Here is a 23,523-nt window from a genome sequence, read left to right as displayed (position 1 = left end):
TCCACTGGCCATCACATACAGCCCCCAGCTAAAACCCCTCCAACGCATCATCAAGGATCTACAACCCATCCTGGACAATGATCCCACACTTTCACAGGCCTTGGGTGGCAGGCCAATCCTTGCCCACAGACAACCTGCCAACCTGAAACATATTCTCACCAGTAACTGCACACCACACCATAATAACTCTAGCTCAGGAACCAATCCATGCAACAAACCTCGATGCCAACTCTGCCCACATATCTACACCAGCGACACCATCACAGGACCTAACCAGATCAGCCACACCATCACTGGTTCATTCACCTGCACATCCACCAATGTAATATACGCCATCATATGCCAGCAATGCCCCTCTGCTATGTACATCGGCCAAACTGGACAGTCTCTACGGAAAAGGATAAATGGACACAAATCAGACATTAGGAATGGCAATATACAAAAACCTGTAGGAGAGCACTTCAACCTCCCTGGCCACACTATAGCAGACCTTAAGGTGGCCATCCTGCAGCAAAAAAACTTCAGGACCAGACTTCAAAGAGAAACTGCTGAGCTTCAGTTCATCTGCAAATTTGACACCATCAGCTCAGGATTGAACAAAGACTGTGAATGGCTTGCCAATTACAGAACCAGTTTCTCCTCTCTTGGTTTTCACACCTCAACTGCTAGAACAGGGCCTCATCCTCCCTGATTGAACTGACCTCGTTATCTCTAGCTTGCTTGCTAGCACACATATATATACCTGCCCCTGGATTTTTCCATTACATGCATCTGAGGAAGTGGGTATTCACCCACGAAAGCTCATGCTCCAAAACGTCTGTTAGTCTATAAGGTGCCACAGGATTCTTTGCTGCTTTTACAGATCCAGACTAACACGGCTACCCTCTGATACTAACCATTAAGTTTTAGTTACATTATACCAGGGGTTCGCAAATGGGGGTCAGGATCCCTCAGGGGGTTGTGATGTCATTACATGGAGGGTTGTGAGCTGTCAACCTCCACCCAAACCCCATTTGCCTCCAGCATTTATAATGGTGTTAAATATATTAAAAAGTGTGTTTAATTTATTAGGGGGTTACACTCAGAGACTTGCAATGTGAAAGGGGTCGCCAATAAAGAAAAGTTTAAGACTCACTGCATTATAGCCTGATCCATCACAGCTGCACATCACCTATCACTTCCTGTGTGACCATGTTTGAATTGTCTGGATCATGGCTCTGGAATGGGAGAGAGACAATGGGACGGTACATCTGATCAAGTAGGTGAAGAGTGGAAAGGAAGGGGTGTGTAGCAATCAGAGCCATATCTCTAGCCTTGCATATGCCAACCAGTGGAGCTGAGGTGGGAGGAAAGGAAGGTCACAGACCACTAATCAGCCATAACATCATTATAAACTGTCAGTGGATGTTAACCATTTGAACCAAGAAATACATGGAGTTTATATCAGATTACTAAAACCCTGTTACTCCCAACAGCCATGAACAAAACCACATTCAACTCTTACAGCATGTTAACCAACTGCAGTATGCAAATTACCTAGTAACTAGTCTGAATTCTTCCTGATAATATCACACCTTCCAAGTCATATTGTTACTCTTCTGAAGTCAAACTACTCACTATTAAAAAAGAAAAAGAGAGATAGATGTTTTCTTCTCTCTCACTGTTTTTTTCCTCTTTTTTTCCCTAAAAAAATAAAAAAAAAATCAACAAAACATTTCTGCCCTTGGCAGGCCAGACAATCTAGCTGCAAAAAGTGGAGAGAAAGCAGCCCAAACTGATCAATATTCTGAACAGCAGTGCCAACTTCCAGAGCTAATTCCATGCAGCCTTGTCAGCTGGAGGCATTTTAAACTCCGAAAGTGGGGACTAAGGATGGGAGAAGTAATAAATAAGCAGGAAGAGGGGAGGTGACTTTTCAAGGGTCCCTTTCCATCAAAAATCTTCTAATAGTCTTCAAGTATATAAAAAAAGGCTGTCTCACAGCTCTGAAATCTTAAACCAGGTGTGCCTCACGTGATGTTGTGAACACCTTAGGGTTGTCATCATAGCATGTAAATGGGAAGAGCATGAAAAACCACACAAGACATGCTTGTAACCCATATGCTCTATCCAGTCCAAATTTGCTTTCCTGACAGTTATTAAGAACCTCTTACTCAGCACTGACAATGTGTGTGTGTGTTTACATGCCTATTTACTTTATTATTAATGAAAGAAGCTGTTGCTTTATCTACTGCTATGTCATATTCCAGCTAACTCTGAGTTACAGCTATTATGCCAATATGTCATGTAAATGTGGAATTGTATCCAACTGTTAAGATCTTTAAAGGCCAAAAATATGTTGTATTAATCAGACATAGTTCCTCAGATTTGATGATAATTCTGGCATGACTTTAATTAAAACTAAAGAAACCATGTTGTTTGCCTTGTATTAGCTGATGTGTATCAGTTGAATGCTTTTTTGTTATTCTAAACTCTGTTGCATTTAAATTTATGATTGGATAGTTCAATTTTATTTGATTTACTATCCCTTTTCACTATCCCACATTGTCTCTGATTAAAAGTAACAGTTTTGATAAAAACCTGTACCAGGTGTTACACCTGACAGAGTGCTGAAGTTGACAGAGCAGGCAGAATGTTGATACATTGTTGGCCACTCTTGCCTATGATTTTCCTGTGTTAAGAGAAACTCCCTCAACGTGAAGAGTGCTGATATTTATTTTAAAACACTAAACAAAGTGTTTGTTTTCACTTTTTAATCATTTTGTTTTAAATGAAAGTTGCCCAGGTGTTGAAGCCTCATGTATCACATCAGCCCTCTCTGCCTTTCAAGCAGGTTGCGGGAGGTGGGTGGAGCTCTACACCAGGGCCGGTGCAACCATTTAGGCAGACTAGGCAGTTGCCTAGGGCGCTGAGATTTGGGGGCACCAAAAAGCGCCCCCAATTTTTTTTTAAATGGTTGATCAACCACTGCTGCTAGGACAGAGAGGGAGTCTGAGCTGCCAGCGGCAGCCAGCAGCCCAGGGTATCCCCGGGTCAGGGGGCGGCAGGCAGCTCCCGTGGAGCTGCTGCAGTTGTGCCTGCGGGCGGGCGGGCGGGCGGTCGGCTGCTTGCGCGGCTCGGATGGACCGCCCACAGGCACAACTGCGGCAGCTCCATCCGAGCCGCAGACCAGTGCATGGGGCAGCGAAACTGCCGTACGCCTAGGGCGCTCAAAACCCTAGCGCCGGTCCTGCTCTACACCACTGGTGCTGTGAAAGGTGGCTCTACAGTGATCCTGAATTGGCTAATATATAGGGAGAGCTAAGGATTGGTCTCCCAGATCTCCACTATCATGGATCCCATGTCCCAATTATCCCCAATTATGTTTTGCTACAGCAACACAGCTCCTCTCTGTTCTTTGTACAGAGAAGGAAGTTGGATTCTAACTCACCCAGAATTCTTCACACAGGGTTTGATTACATTTGTTATATTTAGGATGGGAAGAGAATGGGGAAAGGGAATTTTATCATTTTTTTAAAAATCTAGTACCTTGTAGACCAATTTATAAATAATGTTATATATGTTGTAGATACTGCACATGGTAAATATCATATGATCTTCAGAACAGAACAAGCAAGATGTGCATCTCTTTCTACAAAAGAAAGATCTTGTTTGCTCAATGTATTAGTGAAGTCAAACTATACTATTTTTGGAGAATTACTGTTATTGCACTTGACAGGTATGTAGGTGTTTTTAAGCATTAGTGAAACTATTCATGCAGATACAGTATTACCACTTGAAATTAAACCCACAAAGTGATAAAGCTCATGAATCTTGCTCAATCATTTTACAAGGAGGGACAGGGTCTTCTAATACCCTGTTCTTTCAGACCAAAACCTCACTTCAGTTATCCATGCCTTTGTCAGGTTGCTAATGGATTACTGCATTGTGATCTACAACAGCTACATATAAAGCCTTTTTCAAAACATGAAACAATGCATAATGCAACTGATGTAATTCCTGCCAACAACTCTCTGGTTTTAACGGGATAGGATTGGTAGCAGAGAAATTTTCAGCTAATATTTGATTGTGTCCAGATATGTGTTGGCCTTCAGAGCATGTTGGGAGGCCTATTTTCCAGGCTCTCTCTGGGTGCAGAAGTTAAATGTTGATGCAGATGTTATATGGAGCAAAAGCAGAGTTTTATTTGGAGCAGACCAAGGTGTTTTATATAGATATTGGTCCACTGATATTGTTCTTAAATGACGTATACAGCAGCTGAAACTTAAACAAGTGCACTTGATTAATCAAGCTACATAATTATACAATAAAATAAAGTCCAAAAAACCAATATTATCATGTTCCATCTTTTTATTTATAAACATTAAACCGCCTGGATGAATATTTCTTGTTAAAATCTAAAACATCCTACATTAATAGGTGAATAAAGAATCTCACAGAAGCCACAGTTTAAATTATCCTATATTCTAAAAACCGAAAACACAGCTTTAAACTTATTTATCTACAAACTGCATCTGCCAGCACCTAAGACTAAATGTATGTGACCATTACTCATTGTAAAAAGACCTCTTTTACCAGTTGCTGAGAGATTAGTTGTAGAAATATCCAGATTCTAGTACTCATGTAGATCCTTTCCTATCCATTAGGGTTCAGACAATCTAACTTCTATACTGTTTGTTGCAGCTACAATGACTGACTTCATACTAATCCAGAATTTACAACCTTGGAGGCACTTCTTATAGGTATAACCTGTGGCATCAAGCCTGTGTCAGATTATTTGCACCAAACATCTGCAACATAAACCAGTTGAAGAATACAGTCACTTCATTCTGCTGATTTTGTCATTGTTTTAAACAGGTTACATTATGTTTACTTCTTCCTCTTATTCCATCAACTGGGGTTGAGTCATCATGCAAGCATCCACTGCCTTTGTCTGTTTCATGGGGCCTTAAAATCCATTTATGATTTTCTTTGGTGCAATCCATCCTTCTTCAGCTTTCCTCGGTGTCTCTTTTCTACCACCCTCTCCTGCCATGCTATCTTGACCAAGTGTCTTTAATTCATCCTCTGTATTCATCCAAATCAGCAAAGTCAGTGCTTACTGGATTTTGTCAGCCACTTCACAGACTTTGACTTTCATCCTATTATTTACATTTCCAATCCTGTCTCTTTGTGCAACTCGTCTTGTGGCACAAAGACATCTCATTTCAAATACTGTAGGTGTTGAACCTGTGATCTCTATTGCCTATGCTTCTGAACCATACTACAGGGTACACCATTATTCTATTATACAGTTTCTCTTTTAGTCTCAATGGCATACCCGAGATGTCATTCCGCACTCTTCCAACACCCTCAAATCTGGACGGTATCTCACAGAAAGCTCACCATCTTCCATGTCATGGCCACAAAGGTACTTGAACTGGTGAGTCTGGTTTATTCTCACATTAATCATTATGTCCAGTCACACTGTGCCTCCTTTTACTTACCCACACAACCTCAGTCTTAGGTATGCTCATTTTCATCCCAAGCCTGCTCAGCCAGTCATACTACTGATTTATTTTTTCCTCTAGATTTTCTTTTGAGGATGCACTTATTGCTAGGTTGCCTGCATATAGCAGGTTCTCACCTTTTCCTACTGGGGTCTTCCTGCTGACATAGCCCATCAATATGATAAATAGCAGCAATTTAGGGCCAACCTTTGGTACAGTCCAACTTTCACTTCAAAGAGACTTGTTCAGATCACTGTTTTAGGTGATCTATATAGGGCATTCACCACAGTTATTGAATCCTCAGATGCTCCATATTTCTCTAGCATGGGTACAAGCATCCTTCTATCCTCTTTATCATATGTCTTTTTCAAGCCTATAAAAGCTGGGAAGCTATCCTGCTAGTAGAATAGTCATTCTCTACCCCTTGATGAATTACAAACATGCTGTCTGTGGCTCCCCATCCTTTCCTAACCCAAACTGTTATTGTCTGAGGAGGGGCTCCACCATTCTCCTAACACTAGCACTCAGGATCTATTCCAGTACCTTCATCTCATGGAACAAAAGTTTTATCCCTCAATACCTTCCACATTCATGGGTACTTACCTTATGTATTAGACCAGGATAAACTTGGACCAGTCTTCAGGAATTCTCTTACCTTGCCATACAACTTTAACCATTCTGCTGATCCACTTTATACCTCTGTTGCCCAAGACTTTTACCAGATCTGTCATTCCTTCATCAGGTCCCACTGCCTTACCAGTCTTCATTTCCTGGACTGTATTTCTCTCCTCTACTTCTGTTATATCAGACTCGGACACCACATTAGGATCACAAGTTGGAAATGCCACTCTAAAGGAGTTTGCCTCATTTAATGCCTTGCCTACACTTTCATTTTGTGTCAACACAATAAAAATTGCAATTTTGTATCCACACTTGCTCCCTCTGTTGACAGATCATGTCCACAATAGGGGCACAATCATGGACAGTTTGAGCAATGCACTGTGGGTACCTATCCCACAGTCCTTCTGTCGCTAGGTGTTGTGAAATGACGGTGCGGATCGCAGCACATCTTGGGACAGTGCTAAATGTCCCATGATGCATTGTTTTCTGTTGCAGCGCTCCATGAGCTTCCAGCTTTCATGGCATTTTTTCAACGGCCCACTTTTGCTGTGCACCTTGGAATCTTTGTGAGAAGGACGGATCCTGCACTGCTCTCCTATGCTCTGTTAACTATCATGAAGACATTGCAGATGGCAGTGTAGTTAATTGTGAAGTTTCTAACTGAAGAAGGCTGGGAGGTGGGGTGGGGTGCTCTGCATGGGGAAAAGAGCCCTCTACAAGGGTTGCGGTGCAGCCGAGTTGGGAAAAAAATATAAAATTCTCCCTCACTTTTCAACAGGCAGGGGCTATAGTAGTAGATATCTCACTGCTGAGTGTAAGCAGGGAAGTGAGGGTACATCTACTCCGTGCTTGCGGCTTCCACCCTGCTCCCTAGTCTGCTCACCTGAGTGCCGCTTTGGTCCTTGCACAACTGATTACCAAATGATGCCGTAAAGTCTCCTACAAAGGGCTGCTCTGCCAACGGAACATTCGGCAGAGGTTTATTTTCCTGGAGATCTCTCTGGAAAATTCCCGTGAGATCTCGGCGTGCATCAACGGCGTGCATCTCAGTGTGCACCCTGTTCCACCATATCAATTAGCTACATAGAGAAATGTCCAACTCACAGAAACACAGCCAGCCTCCCACATTTCTATGCCCTGAACCCACCTCCACACTACACAAGCCACAGCCACTTACCAGGCGTCTGATCTCTTGCTTCTTGCTCCTCGGAGAGCAACTGCTGAAACTGGCTAGCTACCTCTGGAGTGGAGAACAGTTCCTGGCTGCCTGCCCCACTGGGCGACTCTGCCAGGAGCTGCACATCCTCATCTAACTCCATCTCTTCATCCAAAACGTCGTCCTCTGGGTTAGGTCCACCTTCCGCCACCTCCATGCCCTCCGAAGTGTCCACGGTGCTCTTCATGATGGCGGTGGTGTCACCACCAAGGATAGCATCCAGCTCTTTATAGAACCAGCAGGTCTTAGGTGCAGCACTGAAGCGACTGTTTGCCTCCCTCACCTTATGGTATACTTGCCTAAGCTCTTTTATCTTTGCCCTGCACTGCAGCATGTCCTGATCACAGCCCTTTTTGCACAAGCCTCAAGAAATGTACCTATAGGTATCCCAATTCCTCTGGCTCAAGCGCAGCTGAGACCGCACAGCCTCCTCTCCCCATATACTGATCAGATGCAACAGCTCCGCAGTGGTCCAAGCAGGGGAGTGTTTGCTGCAATAACCTGCCCTGGTCACCTGGGAAGATGCAATGAGGCCTCTGCACACCGAGCAAAGAGGAAATGAAATTTCAAAAATTCCTGAGGCTTCTAATGTGGAGGGGCGAATGGTTGTTTACCTGGCTTCAGGGCAGTGGAGTTCAAACTGCTGACTAGAGAAGTCAGGTTGGGCATTGTGGGATACCTCCTAGAGGCCAATTAAAGTGATGAAATGAAGTGTGGTGTCTACTGTTGCACTTTGTCAACAACAATATAGAGGTAAAAGACATAAGTCTCTCATGAGGGTGTATGTATTTTGTCACCAAGACTGGGCATTTTCCCCAACAAAAGTCGTGTTGCAGTGTGTACGCACTCACTTTTTGGATCAACAAATGGCAGTTTTGGTGACAAAACTTGCTAGTGTAGACAAGGCCAAAGTTACTCTCAAAGTATTGTTTCCACTATCCTTCACTTGTTCAGGTGTTGCCAACAGTCTCTCCTAATCATCATTTGCAAATGGTGTTACAACACCATCCCTTTCTCTTTTCATCTCATGTTTGCAGTGCTATAGATCTTTTTGCAAGCCAGCTGTGAGTAGTTTACAAGCTCAGTCCACATTATGCTTACTACAATAGCTCAAGTAGAATAGATTTTATTTTATTTTATTTTATTGTTACAGGTCTCCCTACATAAATTTATTTCAGACAATATGGCAAAATTAGATTTCTTGCCTAAAATCTGAGGTTAATTAAGCCAGGAGTCATGGATTCATCGATCCAGGCTCTGCATTGTGACAGGGTCCACAAAGTTTAAATTCAAGAATTTTTGTTTTGAGTGGGCTGGTAACCCCAGTATCCTAGAGTGTTCATGAGAAGTGAGTAGGAGGGAGCACTAATCAGGAAGCCACAGCAAAGCTGTCCTGCCCCAGCCTTCTGCCTGTTGACTCACGCTTTCAACTGGCCAGCAGCCACTTCCCTGTGAGGCAGAATGGGCAAATATGCAGGTGTACTAGCTGCCTTATTCCTTACACCTCCCTTCCCTGTTGATCAAACATTCCAGGTTACATGTAGGAATAATTTCTTCGTGACCTTGGTTACCTGAAGAAGGGTCCATCAAGTAGCAGCCAACTTAGTTTATGTTATTGAAACGGGTGTGTCAGCCACAGTATGTGACAGGCCTGATATCTGTGCCTGTTTTCCCTTTCACTTTGAATCCCACATGATACAGAAAGAAAATAACATCTATAAAAGGGGGCAGAGCATGAACAAGAGGAGAAGGATGGGATCTCAGAGGAAAATGAGAGGTCCTTAGGTCTCAGAGGGGACAAGAGCAGTGAAGACTTCCAGGACTGTTTGTGGGGAGGGGGAAAGACAAAACTGGAAAGTCCCTCTGGGAGTGGCTAGCAGTGGGGAAAGAGCAAGGAGTCTCACTGGTCCTGTATACATTTGCAGAGATCTAAAATGCATAATATTTATATTGGTATTTATACAATATTTGCATACTTAGTTAACTTCCCCTCAACTCTGCCTCTCACTGCAGTCCCCATGGAGGAGGCATATCTTAGAGAGTTTCACCATTGCTGTGCTCAATTCTACTCCTGTTCCCATATTTACCTGCCCCTAGGCTGGCCACCATCCAAGTCTATAAAGCCTATCTGCATTACAGCACTATGAATCTGGAATGAGAGATGGAGACACAGATGAGCTCTCTACAAAAAGAGTCTTGCACTGTTCCCGGTTACATTTCTGCAATTGCAGGGGAGCACAAACAAGCACATGGCAGACACAGCCTCCTTCTGGCTTCTTCTCCCTCCCATTCCACAAACTGTGAAGGTCAAGGTAACACACACACAATACATATAGCTGGACCCCCCCCATCCAAGGACTTGTGAACCACAGGTTGAATATCACTATGCTAGAGAGTATGAGCTACCAGAGTATTTATAAATCATGTGTTGCAGTGAACAAAATGCTTTTGACTTACAAAAAGAAAAAGTCTCTTCTTGATGCCACCCTGTCACTATTTTGTTTCCAAACCTGCTAATAGAACAGCAACCATCCCTAGCAACCATGAAATAAGATACAATACCTTCAAACCCAATGCACAAAATTTAAGCTGAGTAAAACTACAGGCTAGAAATGTCCAGAAAAGACAGACAGACATGACATTCAGTAAGTGTTGCAGGTAGAAAAATTATCTCAGCAAAATAAAAAAATAAACAAAGAATCTTGCAAGTAGCAATTTAGTGGGGAAAAAATAGTATTCTGTAGTATCTCAATGGACAGGACCTTCTAAAAAAAATAGTAAAAAAGGAAAGAAAACAATTTAAGATACAAGTGTATCTACTTTTAAACTACCTATAGGCTAAATATATTAAGTATTATATCTGATATATTTTGAATGATACAAGACATACACACAAAGAAATACATAAATGCCACTTTGTGTACATTGTCTCATCTCTGTCAAAACATATCAAACATTTTAATGCCACGATCTCAAAAATGTTAAAATCAGGTAAAAAGGAAAACAGAAATCTCAAAAAAGATTTAGTGAAATTAAAATGTAGTGCAATGAAAAGTGGGCCCAAATATTCCAAATCTGAAATCAACCTCCTAAATTTTGAGCAGAATTCATATATAAACCCACTCAACTGATTTTGTTTCTAAAGCAATCAGGGAAAAGAGGAGCGTCAGACTCCAAGCAATTCTCACAAATTTTCCAGCATTTGGACCACAAAACTACTACCAAACTGCCCAAAGGATTTTAGTCCCATTTGTGGCTTCAATACTGTCAACACTTTATCCATCACATCTATAAATATGGGCACCACGCTTCACACGTTTGGCCATTTGAGTGGTGATGGCACTGAATCAGTAGCTCAGGCAGACAACTTAGAATAAGAGTTTCCCCATAAGAATAAAAAGGTAAACAAGTTAAAAATTCCATGCCATGTGGCATTCTGTACAGAAATCCATATTACAAGAGAACTGAAGGCAGGTCTGTGGTGCAACATAAGTGAAAAAGAAATACCTAGTGTTTCCAGTCTACCATTTAAATAAAACTTTATCAAAGTTACTGACATGGATTTAGTGAAGCCAACGCACAATGCAGTGCATGTGACAAAAGAGGAAAAACTTTAACTAAAGCCTCTTTGATGTGCAGTATTGGACTCGCCGTCTACTGTGTGTTACACATCAATTGTAGCATTTGATGACATCACTGCTCAATCACACAGTCCATTGTCCCATGCATAAAAGAAGTCCAGTTCCCAAGTAAAAGAACAATTCTAGCCTTCTAAACTTGCCAGACAGCCACTAGCTCTAGCTGAGAATACATGCTGCAAAGATGCTGGCAGAAGCACAGAGTAGAGCAGTTCTAATCAATTGAAATCACCACCCACTGGGGGTTATTAAAGGTAGGCTGGCAACAGATAGCAGGGGGTTATTTATTATTATCATCTTCCTCTTCTGCCTCAAATAGTGCAGTCAGCCAGCCATTTCTCAGTTCTCCCACTGCACCAGTCAAAAGCAATTCTGAGGCACAAAGCACATGGCCCGAGACCAGGGACATCATTAAGGGTGGCCTATATGTTGTCTCTATGCCCAAAAAGTCCTTTCAGCCAGCCAGCCAGCCAGCCAAACAGGCAGCAGGAGCACAACAGAGCTCACAAGCTCAGCCTGCTGACATCAGAAAGATGATTTTCAACTTCTCATTTTGTCTTATATTGTCCACTTCAGTTCACCAGGCATAACGCCTTTTCCCTAATCTAACCCAGTTCTTCATGTCCATCATCAACCTTTCTTATCCTTCCTTCTCTTCCCACCCTCCATCATCTTTTTTTCCTCTTATCTTCAAAAAAAGCTTTAAATGTAATTGTCTGGAAACTGCAAACTAAAATGTTATCACATATAATCACCATGTAGTATGCAAAACAAATCAAGCCAACCCTATGATCTAATTTATACAAACACTTGTGCTCCCATCTCCTTACTCTCCCCAGTGACCATAATCACTTCTTGGTATGTTTTTAGAATGTAAGCTCTGTAGGGCACAGACCAGGTCTTTCAAACATTCTCCTAATTGCTCAGTATATTTTAGGCATGATATCATTAATAGCAGTTTTAAACATCCACATATGGTAAAAGGTTGATCACATTTCTGACAGTGGTAGCTGTATATTGTATTCATTGACTGGGGATACTTGACTCTGCAGCTCAGTAACTCTGGCTCAGAAGATACTGATGAGGAATATGATATGTTTCATATAGATGCTTGATTCCCAGCAGTGTACATTTCTCCCCAAACCTCAGAAGACATACAGATGAACATCTAACAAAACCCTTAGTGTAAGGCCATGTTGCTGAATTGTTGTTGCGTGTCCAATGGCTATACAACAATGCTAGTAAAAACTGGTGAGAAAATTATTATGCAAAAGGGAAGGAATTAGTTTTGGTTTAGAATGTCTATTATCTTGATGCATCTGATTCACGTTATAGAATGTGCTGTTTGCCTAAGAACTCAGCAGAGAAAGAAAAGGAAACAATTTATCCCTTCTCCTTTGATTACTATTTGAAATTAGTGCAGTCCAATGCCCAGGAGACACATAAGGTTTCATTTGTGGTTGGAAAGGAAGGTGGCAGAGGACAGTGATCCAATGAGTCTTCCCATGGCCATATCAGAACATTCTTTATCAAAGACACTGGAGAGAGGAGAACAACTGATCTGCTGCTCCTGCTGCTGTCAGTTCACTTAGCAGACCCACACAGGCTGACAGCTTGCCACTGGGGCCAATACAAAAATGCGTCTAACTGCTTTAGAGACAAATAATTTATATTATAAACAAGATAGATGTGGATATCTGAAGATCTGCATTGCATCATAACATAAGCAGAGGGACTGCCTCCATCGCCTCAAAAGCTCACAGTGCCTACATACATATTTCAAAGGTATTTCAGGTATTAGTATAGAATGTTATTTCTTCTGTCTACAGGACAACAAACTGACCTCAGACAAGACAAGCAATCCTCTGTGATTTCAATGGAAGTTTCCAAACATAAACCAAAAGGAGTTTTTGGGGGGTTTAATGTGTCACTCCCTCAACCTCACATATAACACACCACTCTGTTCAAAGGGCAATTTCCACATCACTAAGCCAGATCTCTGAAGTTCTTCAAGATCAATTTGAAAATTATTCAAATATACATTGTATTATTTTAACAATTATAGCTACTAAGCTCTTACTGTTTGTGATGCTAATTGAGGTGCACAGAGCATTTGCTTGTGAGATTTTCATTCTCTACTCAGTGAATGACAAGTGGTTTTCTATGTAGCTGTGTTCCTTATAAAATGGGTCACTCTCAATTATTTTGTTTTAGGATTTATATTCAGTTTCTGTCTGAAGCTTTAAATTTAAACCTGAAGCAAGTAAATTTTGTTTTCTAACAGACTGACCCTGTGTCAGGGTTGAAAAAAATTGTGCTTGTTAGAAACAACTATATGGATTAGATCAGCTATAAAGTTATAGGAAAATGGTGAAGTAAATGCCTGTCTAGTTTGAAAAGTGAATGACTAAGCAAGACACAGAAATTGAAATATTTATATTAAAGCATCATTTGAAATGCATCTATGATGCCAATGACAATAGATGCTGTTGTATTGGATCTTGAATGGAAACAGTTAAAAAAAGTTATTTCCTACTTAAAAAAATAATAAATCTCTATGAGTAAACCCTATCTGTGATAACATAGGAGTGCTTAGCTGTTTTCTGCATTTAGTTCAAAATAATTAAACGTGATTTATAATCAGTGGTAGATTAAGACCAGATCCTCTGTGCTTGAGGATCTAGGCTCTGTCACTGCAGAGGACCTGCCCAGCTAAGGGCAGCTGATGATTATGGAATTCTTCTCCAAAGACACCATCTATTCAGGATCTGACTTCGTTCTTGTCCATCCATGAAAGAAAACTTCCTTAGCTCTTAAGTTTTTGTCTACTGGCTGAGTCAAGTGCATTGCCCTACTGAGCACATCCTGGAAATTCTGTAAGATGATATGGTCGGTGAGGCAGAACTACTACAGGTGGAAGAAATCCCTTTCTCTCTCTTATTCCACAAAAGTATGTGAAAAGTGGGTGGGAATCTAGCCCCCATAACTTCAGCCTTTCAGAAATGATGCAATCTCCTTACAAGATCTTCCTTTCTGCATTCTCTCTCTGAATTGGCTGCTGTATAACATAACTTCCTGTATCATGTTATAATGGTGGTAACAGAGGCACTTGAAAGTGACTGTACTATGTGGTGGTGGGCTGCAGAGTGGGAAAATGTTCAATGACTTTAAAAACAAATTCAGAAAACAAAACAGGCCACCCTTTAAATTAATTAAAAGAGAGCTATGTCTACAATTTCAACTGTTGTTCTTGATCTGCAATGCAACCGTTTAATATCTACAGGTCATATAATGCCATTCATGTGCAAAAGTTCCTACTTAAATTAAAAAAAAAGAACATGATATGCCCCAGTGAAATTAACAACAACAGGTAATGGAAAAACAATGTTTGTCAAACTGCCACCAATCTCACCTGTGCAACCTCAATGAAGTCAGAATTCACTCAAGTCTTGTGGAGCTAAGCCAACAAAAGTTCAGTAAAACTTCTGACAGCATTTGCCCTAAAATTCCCTGTAGACTTTCTAAAATAGACTGTAGGTATAATATTCTGCATGCGAGAAACACCATTGCAATGACTGGACTGGTTACCACATTCTAAACTAGCTGAAACTTCTAAGTGATCTTCAAGGATACCACATGGAGGGCACATAGGAATAATTCATCTGGCGGTGACAAAGCATGGATAATTGGTCCATAACTCCAAGAGATCACAGTCTCCTTTTTTAAAAATTAGAAAGCAACATTTTCCCGAGGAAGATTAAAAAACATGATGTAGAGCAGCTTTTTATATTGTACATGATGCAGTGTGCTGTACTCATTTTAGCCATTGCATGCTTACTACCACAAAGAAGCTAAAGTTATTGGGACAATTTCAGTTATTTAATACATCTTTCTACACCGTAAAGTTAGTGGAAAACACAGGAGTGAACATTTTAACATGTAATATTTGCATAAATTTATACCACACTGCAAGTAATTCACTGATTTAAAATATATGCACACTTTCTCTTAAAAATCTTGGAGTCTCTCTTAATTTCTATGACGTACAATTATTATTTTATTTAAATGTGCCTAGATGTTGCCTAGTTATATTGTTTTATGTTAATGGAACTCAATTTTCTGAGTTTTTAGTGGACATCTTATTGTAGTGTTTATTTTCATATTCGTTGCTGGATCATTGAGCAGTTCACACGTACCTATGCAGGGCAAGTATTTATAAACATAACTTATCACAAAAATGTTAATAAAATAATGTCAGTTGTAAAAAGAATACAAAGTCATTCAACCTAATCAGGCCATTCAGAGTGCCTCACTTGAAAAAAAGCTTTTCTTGAAAAGCCCTCTGCTCCTCTCTGCTTTAAACAAGAAAAAGCCACACAATGCAGAATTCAGAAAAAAAAAAACATTAAAATACTTCCATCATTTACATCGGCACATACAAAAATTGTTTAATCAATGACTGTATTGGTGGTGTTCTAGGAGCCTCAAAGCTGCACTTCAGTTGCATAAAATGGAGCAGGCTCTGATGACTCTCATCTTTAATATGATAGATGTTGCTGCTGCCAACTGCCATCTCTCAGCATTCGGTGTGGCCTCCAATTTACAAGCAACTCTGCACAGGGGACTCCTGCACCCACATGGAACCCCATGCAAGTCTTCGATTGTATTTTGGCGTCACTGCCATGAATTTATACTGCATGTTGAGACTACCACCTCATGTTAATGATGAAAGTGGTCATCAGCTACATTTGTATAGCTAGCTCTTTGGGTATATTGGTCCCAGAGCCACACTTTGACTTACCCAGGTTTACACAAACTGTTTTCAGAGGATATTGAGTAAAATGAAAAAAACAGCTGCAAGAAATCTCTAGAGTGAGATACTTGTCGAATCAACTTTTTGCATCACTTCTTCATGATACACTCTGTGCAATCTTACTGGTGCTTTAATTGAATTGCTTCAAAATATGCACCTGATAAGAGTATTCCAGACTTTGTCCAACCACTTACCTTTGAAGAAGCAGTCTTCATTGTGAACGATGGTAACCTTTTGCTTTTTCAAGCAGGCAGCTCTGTGCACTTCACAATGGTTTTTATAGAATTCTCCATCAGAACCACACACAGGCTTGTAGTGCGATTTGCAGTATTCCAGGCATCCACATTCAGCTTGGCCAATCTCTCTGTTAACAACACAGTGCCTACCTAAACCACAGTATTTATTTTCACAAGATCCAAAGGGGCCATCCTGATCAACGCGCCCTGAGGAAAAGAAAAAAAAAAGGTTATGAATTTACATGTAATCATCTGACAACCAGGACGATATATATCACCTGGCCTGCAGGTTTTCTTTGAAAATAGAAATCGGAGCCCTATGAACCTAATATAAATTGTTACATACCTTAGTAGAAAGAATTGTCTTGTGATGTGCATGGGTGAGAATTGTGACATGAAAAAAGCATAGTTCTGCAATCCACTGAGTAGGTTACTCTATAAGGGTTACTACAAATGGGGAGCTGTTTTACTTTAAATCCTCTGATTTTATCAAGTCAGTATCCTCTGACTATTTTAAGGCTGTTTGCATACTTTGCATAAGAAGTGAGAACCGAGTTACAATGCAATGTCCTGTTGGGAGAATACCTGCAGCTAAAAAGTATGTTTAAGGTTTTGGAAAGAGGCAGACTTTAGAATAACAGTGTTTAGAAAATTAGGAAATGTAATCTCTGGCTGATGAAGAAACAATGATATACCATAGCATAAGAAGAGTTAATGACAATATACTGCAGATAGTCTGCAGTTCTTTTATTAAGTAAACTGTAACCATAAGACCAATTAGCAATACTTCTAAATTCCACTACTGTTCTCACTATAATTTCAAGAAGCTTGAAAATAATGTATTTCTCCCATGCCCTATAGGAATTATTTGTTGTATGCACTTACTTTATTTAAATATTCTTCATTTAAGCCAACCCTCAGCCAATTGCAATTGTGGGTCCTCATTTTCTTTTCTTTTTTTTTTTTTTTTAACTCTGAGCCTCAGTAGAATATTTTAACACTGTAACTTCCAACTTAATAGCCCAATTTTGGAGGAGCTGACTTTACTTTTGTGTGTGGAAATTTCATTTTAAATGGCAGCTGTGAACCAAATTGGGGGATGAAGAGTAATGTTTGTTCTTAAAAGTACTGATATTTCAAGAAAGGAATTCACCATTTAAAAAAATCATTCTTTCCCCTTCTCTCACTTACCTTCCTATCAAGAAAAATAACCACCTCTCCCACCAAATTAGGATAGCCACTTCCTTCCCCTCATTCGCTCTTTGCTTCTTTCTCAGAACAACCCATTTCTCTGGTCTCTCTTCCTCATTTGCTCCTCTCTTCCCCCTACTTCTCTTCTATATTCCTTACTGCTCACATACTCTGTCCCAATTATCCTGCTCTGATTTTCTCTTCCTGTTTTGTATGCTATCATCTGTTCCCTTCTCTCCCATTTGCTTCTCTAGTGCATACATAATGTCCAATCTTGACAACAACAAAAAGGGATCTTCACCAAGCATTCTCAAAACTATGATATCCACATGAGGAAATAAGGAAACAAATCAACAGAGCCAGACGTATACCCAGAAGCCTCCTGCTGCAAGACAAGTCCAAGAAAGAAACCAACAGGACTCCACTGGCCATCACCTACAGTCCTAACCTTAAACCTCTCCAACACATCATCAGTGATCTAAAACCCAACCTGGACAATGATCCCTTGCTTTCACAGACCTTAGGAGGCAGGCAGTCCTCGCCCACAGACAACCCACCAACTTTAAGCATATTCTCACCAGCAATCACTCACCACACCATAGTAACTCTAACTCAGGAACCAATCCATCCAACAAACCTCGATGCCAACTCTGCCCACATATTTACACCAGCGACACCATCACAGGACCTAACCACATCAGCCACAACATCACTGGTTCATTCACCTGCACGTCCACTAATGTTATATACGCCATCATGTGCCAGCAATGCCCCTCTGCTATTTACATCGGCCAAACTGGACAGTCCCTACATAAAAGGAAAAATGGATACAAGTCAGATATTAGGACTGGCAATATACAAAAACCTGTAGAACACTTCAACCTCCCTGAACGCACAATAGCAGATTAAAGGTAGCCATCCTACAGCAAAATAACGTCAGGACCAGACTTCAAAGAGAAACCGCTGAGCTTCAGTTCATTTGCAGATTTGACACCATCAGCTCAGGATTAAACAAGCAAAGACTGTGAATGGCTTGCCAACCACAAATGCAATTTCTCCTCCCTTGGTGTTCACAGCTTAACTGCTAGAAGAGGGCTTCATCCTCCCTGATTGAACTAACCTCGTTATCTCTAGACTGATTCTTGCCTCTATATTTATGCCTGCCTCTGGAAATTTCCATTACATGCATCTGACAAAGTGGGTATTCACCCATGACAGCTTATGCTCCAATACATCTGTTAGTCTATAAGGTGACACAGGACTCTTTGTTGCTTTTTACAGATCCAGACTAACATGGCTACCCCTCTGATACTTGCAACCTTGAAAACAGTATCTCTACTCCACATATGTGAGACCCACCTTGATCATTCAAAGTATTTAGAAAATCAGACCTTCAAAACAATTTTACTAGTATGTTGGCAAATTAGCCAAAAAGTGCTAAATAGAGCAGAAAAGGACTGCAAGACTGAAAGGTTTTGGTGAAGGCTTCACTATGGTATCTGTTGGGCAATCGTTTTATAAAACAACAATATTCCTCTATTGTCTATAGAACAAGGCCTTTATTTTTCTGCTCCATTACTACCTATGCTGATGGTTTAGATACTTATGTCAGGTATTGAGCATGAGAGCCCACTTTACTCTTTACAAGGCCTGCAAAGAGCAGTGGAAGGGGTGAATGCTTTTCTTCACACAGAAAATAACCTGATAAATTGCAGCTATGGATCCCACACAAGGGAAGAGTAGCAGCCTAATATGTCAAGCAGGCTTCAAGCTGAGTATCAGTGATGTGAAAAAAAACACCTGGATACAGTGCGCATTTACAGTACATCATCAAATCTGGTATTCCTAAAACTAGCAATTCAGACAAACTGGTTGCATTAGAAAATTAGCCATTTTTAGGAGTTAATGATCTGTTTTACACCACATGCAAACATACAGATTCTAAGTAGCTTCAATACAATTAAACAAAATGTAATTAATCCATACAAGCATCCTTTTGGATCTCATATTATGTCAATGAATGGTGAGAACATGGCCTTTCTGACTGTAATTATCCATGACTAATGTAAAACATAGTTCAGACTGAGATTAAATCAATTTAATCTGATTATCATGACTAGGTATATGTTCAGTTGTCATTATACACTAAATGAATTGCAATCAGGAGCAACCAATAACTTTGCATAATTTACTCTTTTTAAAAGATATATTTTCACTCTAAATCACGCCAACTCTTACAAGTCTTCTTTTAAAAAAAAATCTACTACAAGACTTCATATCACTGGAATGGTTTACTATATAGATATTAAAAACCCACAAACAATTGTATCAAAAAGGCTGATAGGAAAAATAACCCATACAAAAACAAAAACATAACTGCCATGTAGACTATACAATATTCACTATCTCATAACATCAATAATAATAAACACAAGAAAACACCTCTCTTTATTGGAATAACCCAGTGTGGGGTTCTGAAATTCCATCAGGCTCCCCCACAGATGTTTTTTAGTGGTTTTTTAGAGTTTGCTTTTCACTCCCAGAATGAACAAGATGTTAGATCCCAAAGTGGTACATGCTCCAAACTCTTTCCTGGCTCTCTGCCCCTTTGTAACTCTTTTCCAGCCCCTCTCCAGATTCATGCTGGACTCTGCTACCATCCAATATTCCCCGTGGTCTCATAGTGAGAGGAAAAAAGAGGAGTGTCAAAGGCAATACTGCCTCAGATAACATAAAATTGAGGTTCTACTATGAAAATTGAGAACTTTGTACTCAACATATGTGCTCCCTGAGTGCATTCAGTCTCATGCTGACTTTCAATGACTAAAATATGTTTTTATTACTTTTTACAATCACCTTGTTAGTCCTATAGAATGAATACAGATAAGACTTGGGTTCTTTCCTTTCCTGTGCATCAACACAATTGGGTTTTTAAGTTTCAATAAACTGCATCTCTGCCAATCCCCTGAAGGCAATTGGTTTATACAAGTGTCACCGAGGGAATAACACACAGGCAATGGGAAAATAAAGACACAGTTTGGCCTAAAGTATTTTATTACTGGTGATGATGCATTAGAAGGAAAAAAACCCAGCCAGCCTGACTGTGAGACTTCAGGCTTAGTTCATAGGATTGGCAATTAGGAAATTTGCTCATAAACTGAACACATGTTCATTAGTTAATATTAAGAAAAAATAACCATGGTTATCCATTAAGCCATTGTAGACAGCTGCTTTTCAGAAGAGAACCACACTAATTTAGGTGGAGATTTACCATAGGGCAGGGTAATGACACATGGAGATAACACAACCCATTGGCCCCACTGACTCCTACATGTGTCTGCCCCATTCCCAACTTCACATATGGATCCCTAGAGATCCCCTACAGAGGGGTTTCTGCAGGGACAAGGGAAGGGTTGTGAAGTAACGCCCTGGGTACAGTTCCCCTTAGGGATCTGCTAGTTTGTTTGTTTTTTTCCAAACAACTTTTGCCCTGAAAGCGATTCTTTAAATTGATTTTGCTATACACTGATAACTTAAAAGGTACAAAATACTTGCAACTTATCCACATATTTTGCCCATATTAATGGGAAAATACCTTTTATATTTGGTTTTTAAATTACCCAGTATGATGAGTCCCTCCGAATAAAAGTTATCTCCTAGTATTTTCTATAGCTTTATTTTTATTTTCCACTTGGAGCCTCACAAACACAATATATCTCCCAACCGGCTGGTCAATTCCATTATCCAAACAATGATCTCCCCACCCCCACTCTTAACAATGTTGCTTCCTTTTCCTTAAAAAAAAAACCAAAGAACTTTAAAAGATGCTCCAAAAATATTTCAAAATAGGGTAGCATTAAATGCATATGATAGTATCACATTAAAACTAGGCAAATTTGTAAAATGGGGAATTGGTCTTGTTACAGTGAATGGGGAAGGTCCAAACAATATAAAGTCATTTACCTAAAGTAAATGCAATGAAAGCACCTGCATTTTCATTCTGGAGACCATATATGTAAGGGAGAGCACGTAACCATGGAAATTAGCATTGATGCGACATTCTTTTGCTGCATTATGTTACACTTATTTGGGGGTACAACTTAAGTTTGCATGTGGTCTTTAATGTGTGATACTTCTAATATATCTCTACATTCTATTGGTATTCAACATACATGGGAGGAACTCACTAGCCAGACTGGTTTTAATGGGTACAATTTTCAAAAACACTTAAGTAACTTTGAAGGTTTGGTGCTTATGAAAATTTTACCCAACATGCCAAGAAATTACTACTATGGGTGGGCATTAGATATTACCTGATACAAGTTCATGGAAATCCAAATTCCTTATATAACCACTAACGTCAAATAAAGTAACATTTTTCAGAATTTGAGACTACTTTATGGACTAGGTCGTGCACACACATTACAAAATTATGAGACTCCCTCCCGTGAAGGGATAGAATTCTTGTAGTGTGAAGCCAAAGTCTATAAATCATTATTATTTCTGCTTTCTGAATTAGAAGATAAAGATCAGAGACTGACAATTGTTCTGAATTATTGAAGTATGTGTGGAGACTTAACAATGCATAGTGCAGCATACTGCTGTGCAAGTAGAGACTGAAGTGAGACTTCACTTGGGATTTGATTTTAGTAATGTAATTGACTCTGATACCTGAAAGCAAAAGGCCAACTAAATAGCTTCTTCAGGACAAAGGAAAAAATATATATAATGCATATCTGATATCCACTATATGCCAGAAGTAACATTGATACACGGAATTAAACAAACAAGCTCTCCCTCCTAATGGAAAACTTCATTATTAATTTGCAGAGAAGACCTTTTTTATCAACTCTTTGCTTTATACTACCAACCATAATTATTCTAATATATAGAATGGAACAATACTCATTAACTTGAACAGGGTGAGGATTTCACCCACAGTCTTGATCTGGAATTCATTTGTTATTGAATGGCCACAATATATTTAAAAGGAGTATAGGAAATAGCTTTGTAGGTTTTAATTTGAATTTAGAAGATGACAGCATATTTTCTAATGACCTTCATAAAAAGAGTAACAGTGCACATTATTTTAAGCTTATGTATCATACAATAGTATGTTTTGAAGTATAACACTTCATAGATTTGTTTTTAAAAAGAAGGCCATTGACTTGTGCTTACTGGTCACATATGGCAAAAAATGGAAAGAAAAAGAATCCCACACTTCTCAAATAAAGTAATATGAGGCTCACAATAACTCAACTCTAAATCTACACTAAAGTATGTCCCAAAGCCTGAAAATGTAATCAAACTTATAGGTACTAAGAAGCAATAGGAAAATTTAAAAAAAATTAAAAAATATTTTTTAAAAATTGTGATACATAAAATAAATAAGAATTGTGGTACAATAAATATGTGAGTTAAGGTCATCTATAGAAATAAAGACTTGAACCTGAGCACTGAAGACAATGCAAGCCTTACTGTGTTCAGGATCAAACCCAACAATCCGTAAAATGTGCAAGGCTCCCACAACCTTCTTAGAACATTCTTTTCCTGAGAACATCAAAAGAAAAGGGAAAACCAGTATATCAGTAAGTGCTGTGTCTGAATAATACATTGAGAGGAAAGAGGAAAGTGGTGAGAAATACTATTTTAAAGAATTACTGAGCCAATTGTTCCCCCAGATGCATACTTACATCTCTCTCATTGAATCCAGTGAAACACACATGTGCAGCAGAGGGAAGAATTAGATAAAAGAGCCCAGATGTTTTGAATTGCCTAAGTAAGGGGCATTTTTAGTGGCAGATGAAAACACTGACATTCTGATATCAAGAGCTGATAATTTACTGTATATCGGACCCAAACATGACGGTAAAGAGATATGCATAATGATCAATGACCCTTCCTTCTATCTATACATGTATTCTATAGTATTACCCTGCTATCACAGTAAGCCTCCAAAATATGTATATTGGGTGGGGGGAGGAAATGTACCTGTTAATTAGGCAACTGGCTAACTTTTAGCTAGGTCATTTATCTATTTACCCTTTTGTGGGTAACTTCTGTTAGATAAAATATCCTCTCTTCACACCTACCACACACAGATTTCTAAATTATGTCAGAGTCCAGTTTAAACCCAGAAAGACAATTAAAGTATGGGGGGTGAAATTTCATCATTAATCCAGTTAATTCACCTAGGTAGCACAGCACAGTGGAATTTTAATATTATCATGCAGCATTTGAAAAGATTCCCTGCAACACTTAGGCACAATAAACCAGCCAACAGCCTTAGCTACACTGGTGCTTTACAGCGCTGCAACCC

General features: G+C 39.7%; 1 protein-coding gene across 3 annotated transcripts in view; it reads right to left on the bottom strand.

Annotated features, from left to right (window-relative positions):
• FSTL5 (follistatin like 5) overlaps positions 1-23,523 on the bottom strand; it is a 578,464-nt gene that overhangs the window by 386,331 nt on the left and 168,610 nt on the right. For all 3 annotated transcript variants that reach the window (XM_030564448.1, XM_030564450.1, XM_030564449.1), the window contains exon 4: positions 15,972-16,220. In XM_030564448.1, coding sequence (XP_030420308.1) covers positions 15,972-16,220 — 249 coding nt within the window. The remainder of the gene's footprint in view (positions 1-15,971; positions 16,221-23,523) is intronic.

This window comes from Gopherus evgoodei, chromosome 5 (genome assembly GCF_007399415.2).
Source record: "Gopherus evgoodei ecotype Sinaloan lineage chromosome 5, rGopEvg1_v1.p, whole genome shotgun sequence".
Taxonomy (NCBI): Eukaryota; Metazoa; Chordata; order Testudines; family Testudinidae; genus Gopherus; species Gopherus evgoodei.
Note: the sequence above shows the minus strand (reverse complement) of the source record. Positions and strands in the feature narration are given on the sequence as shown.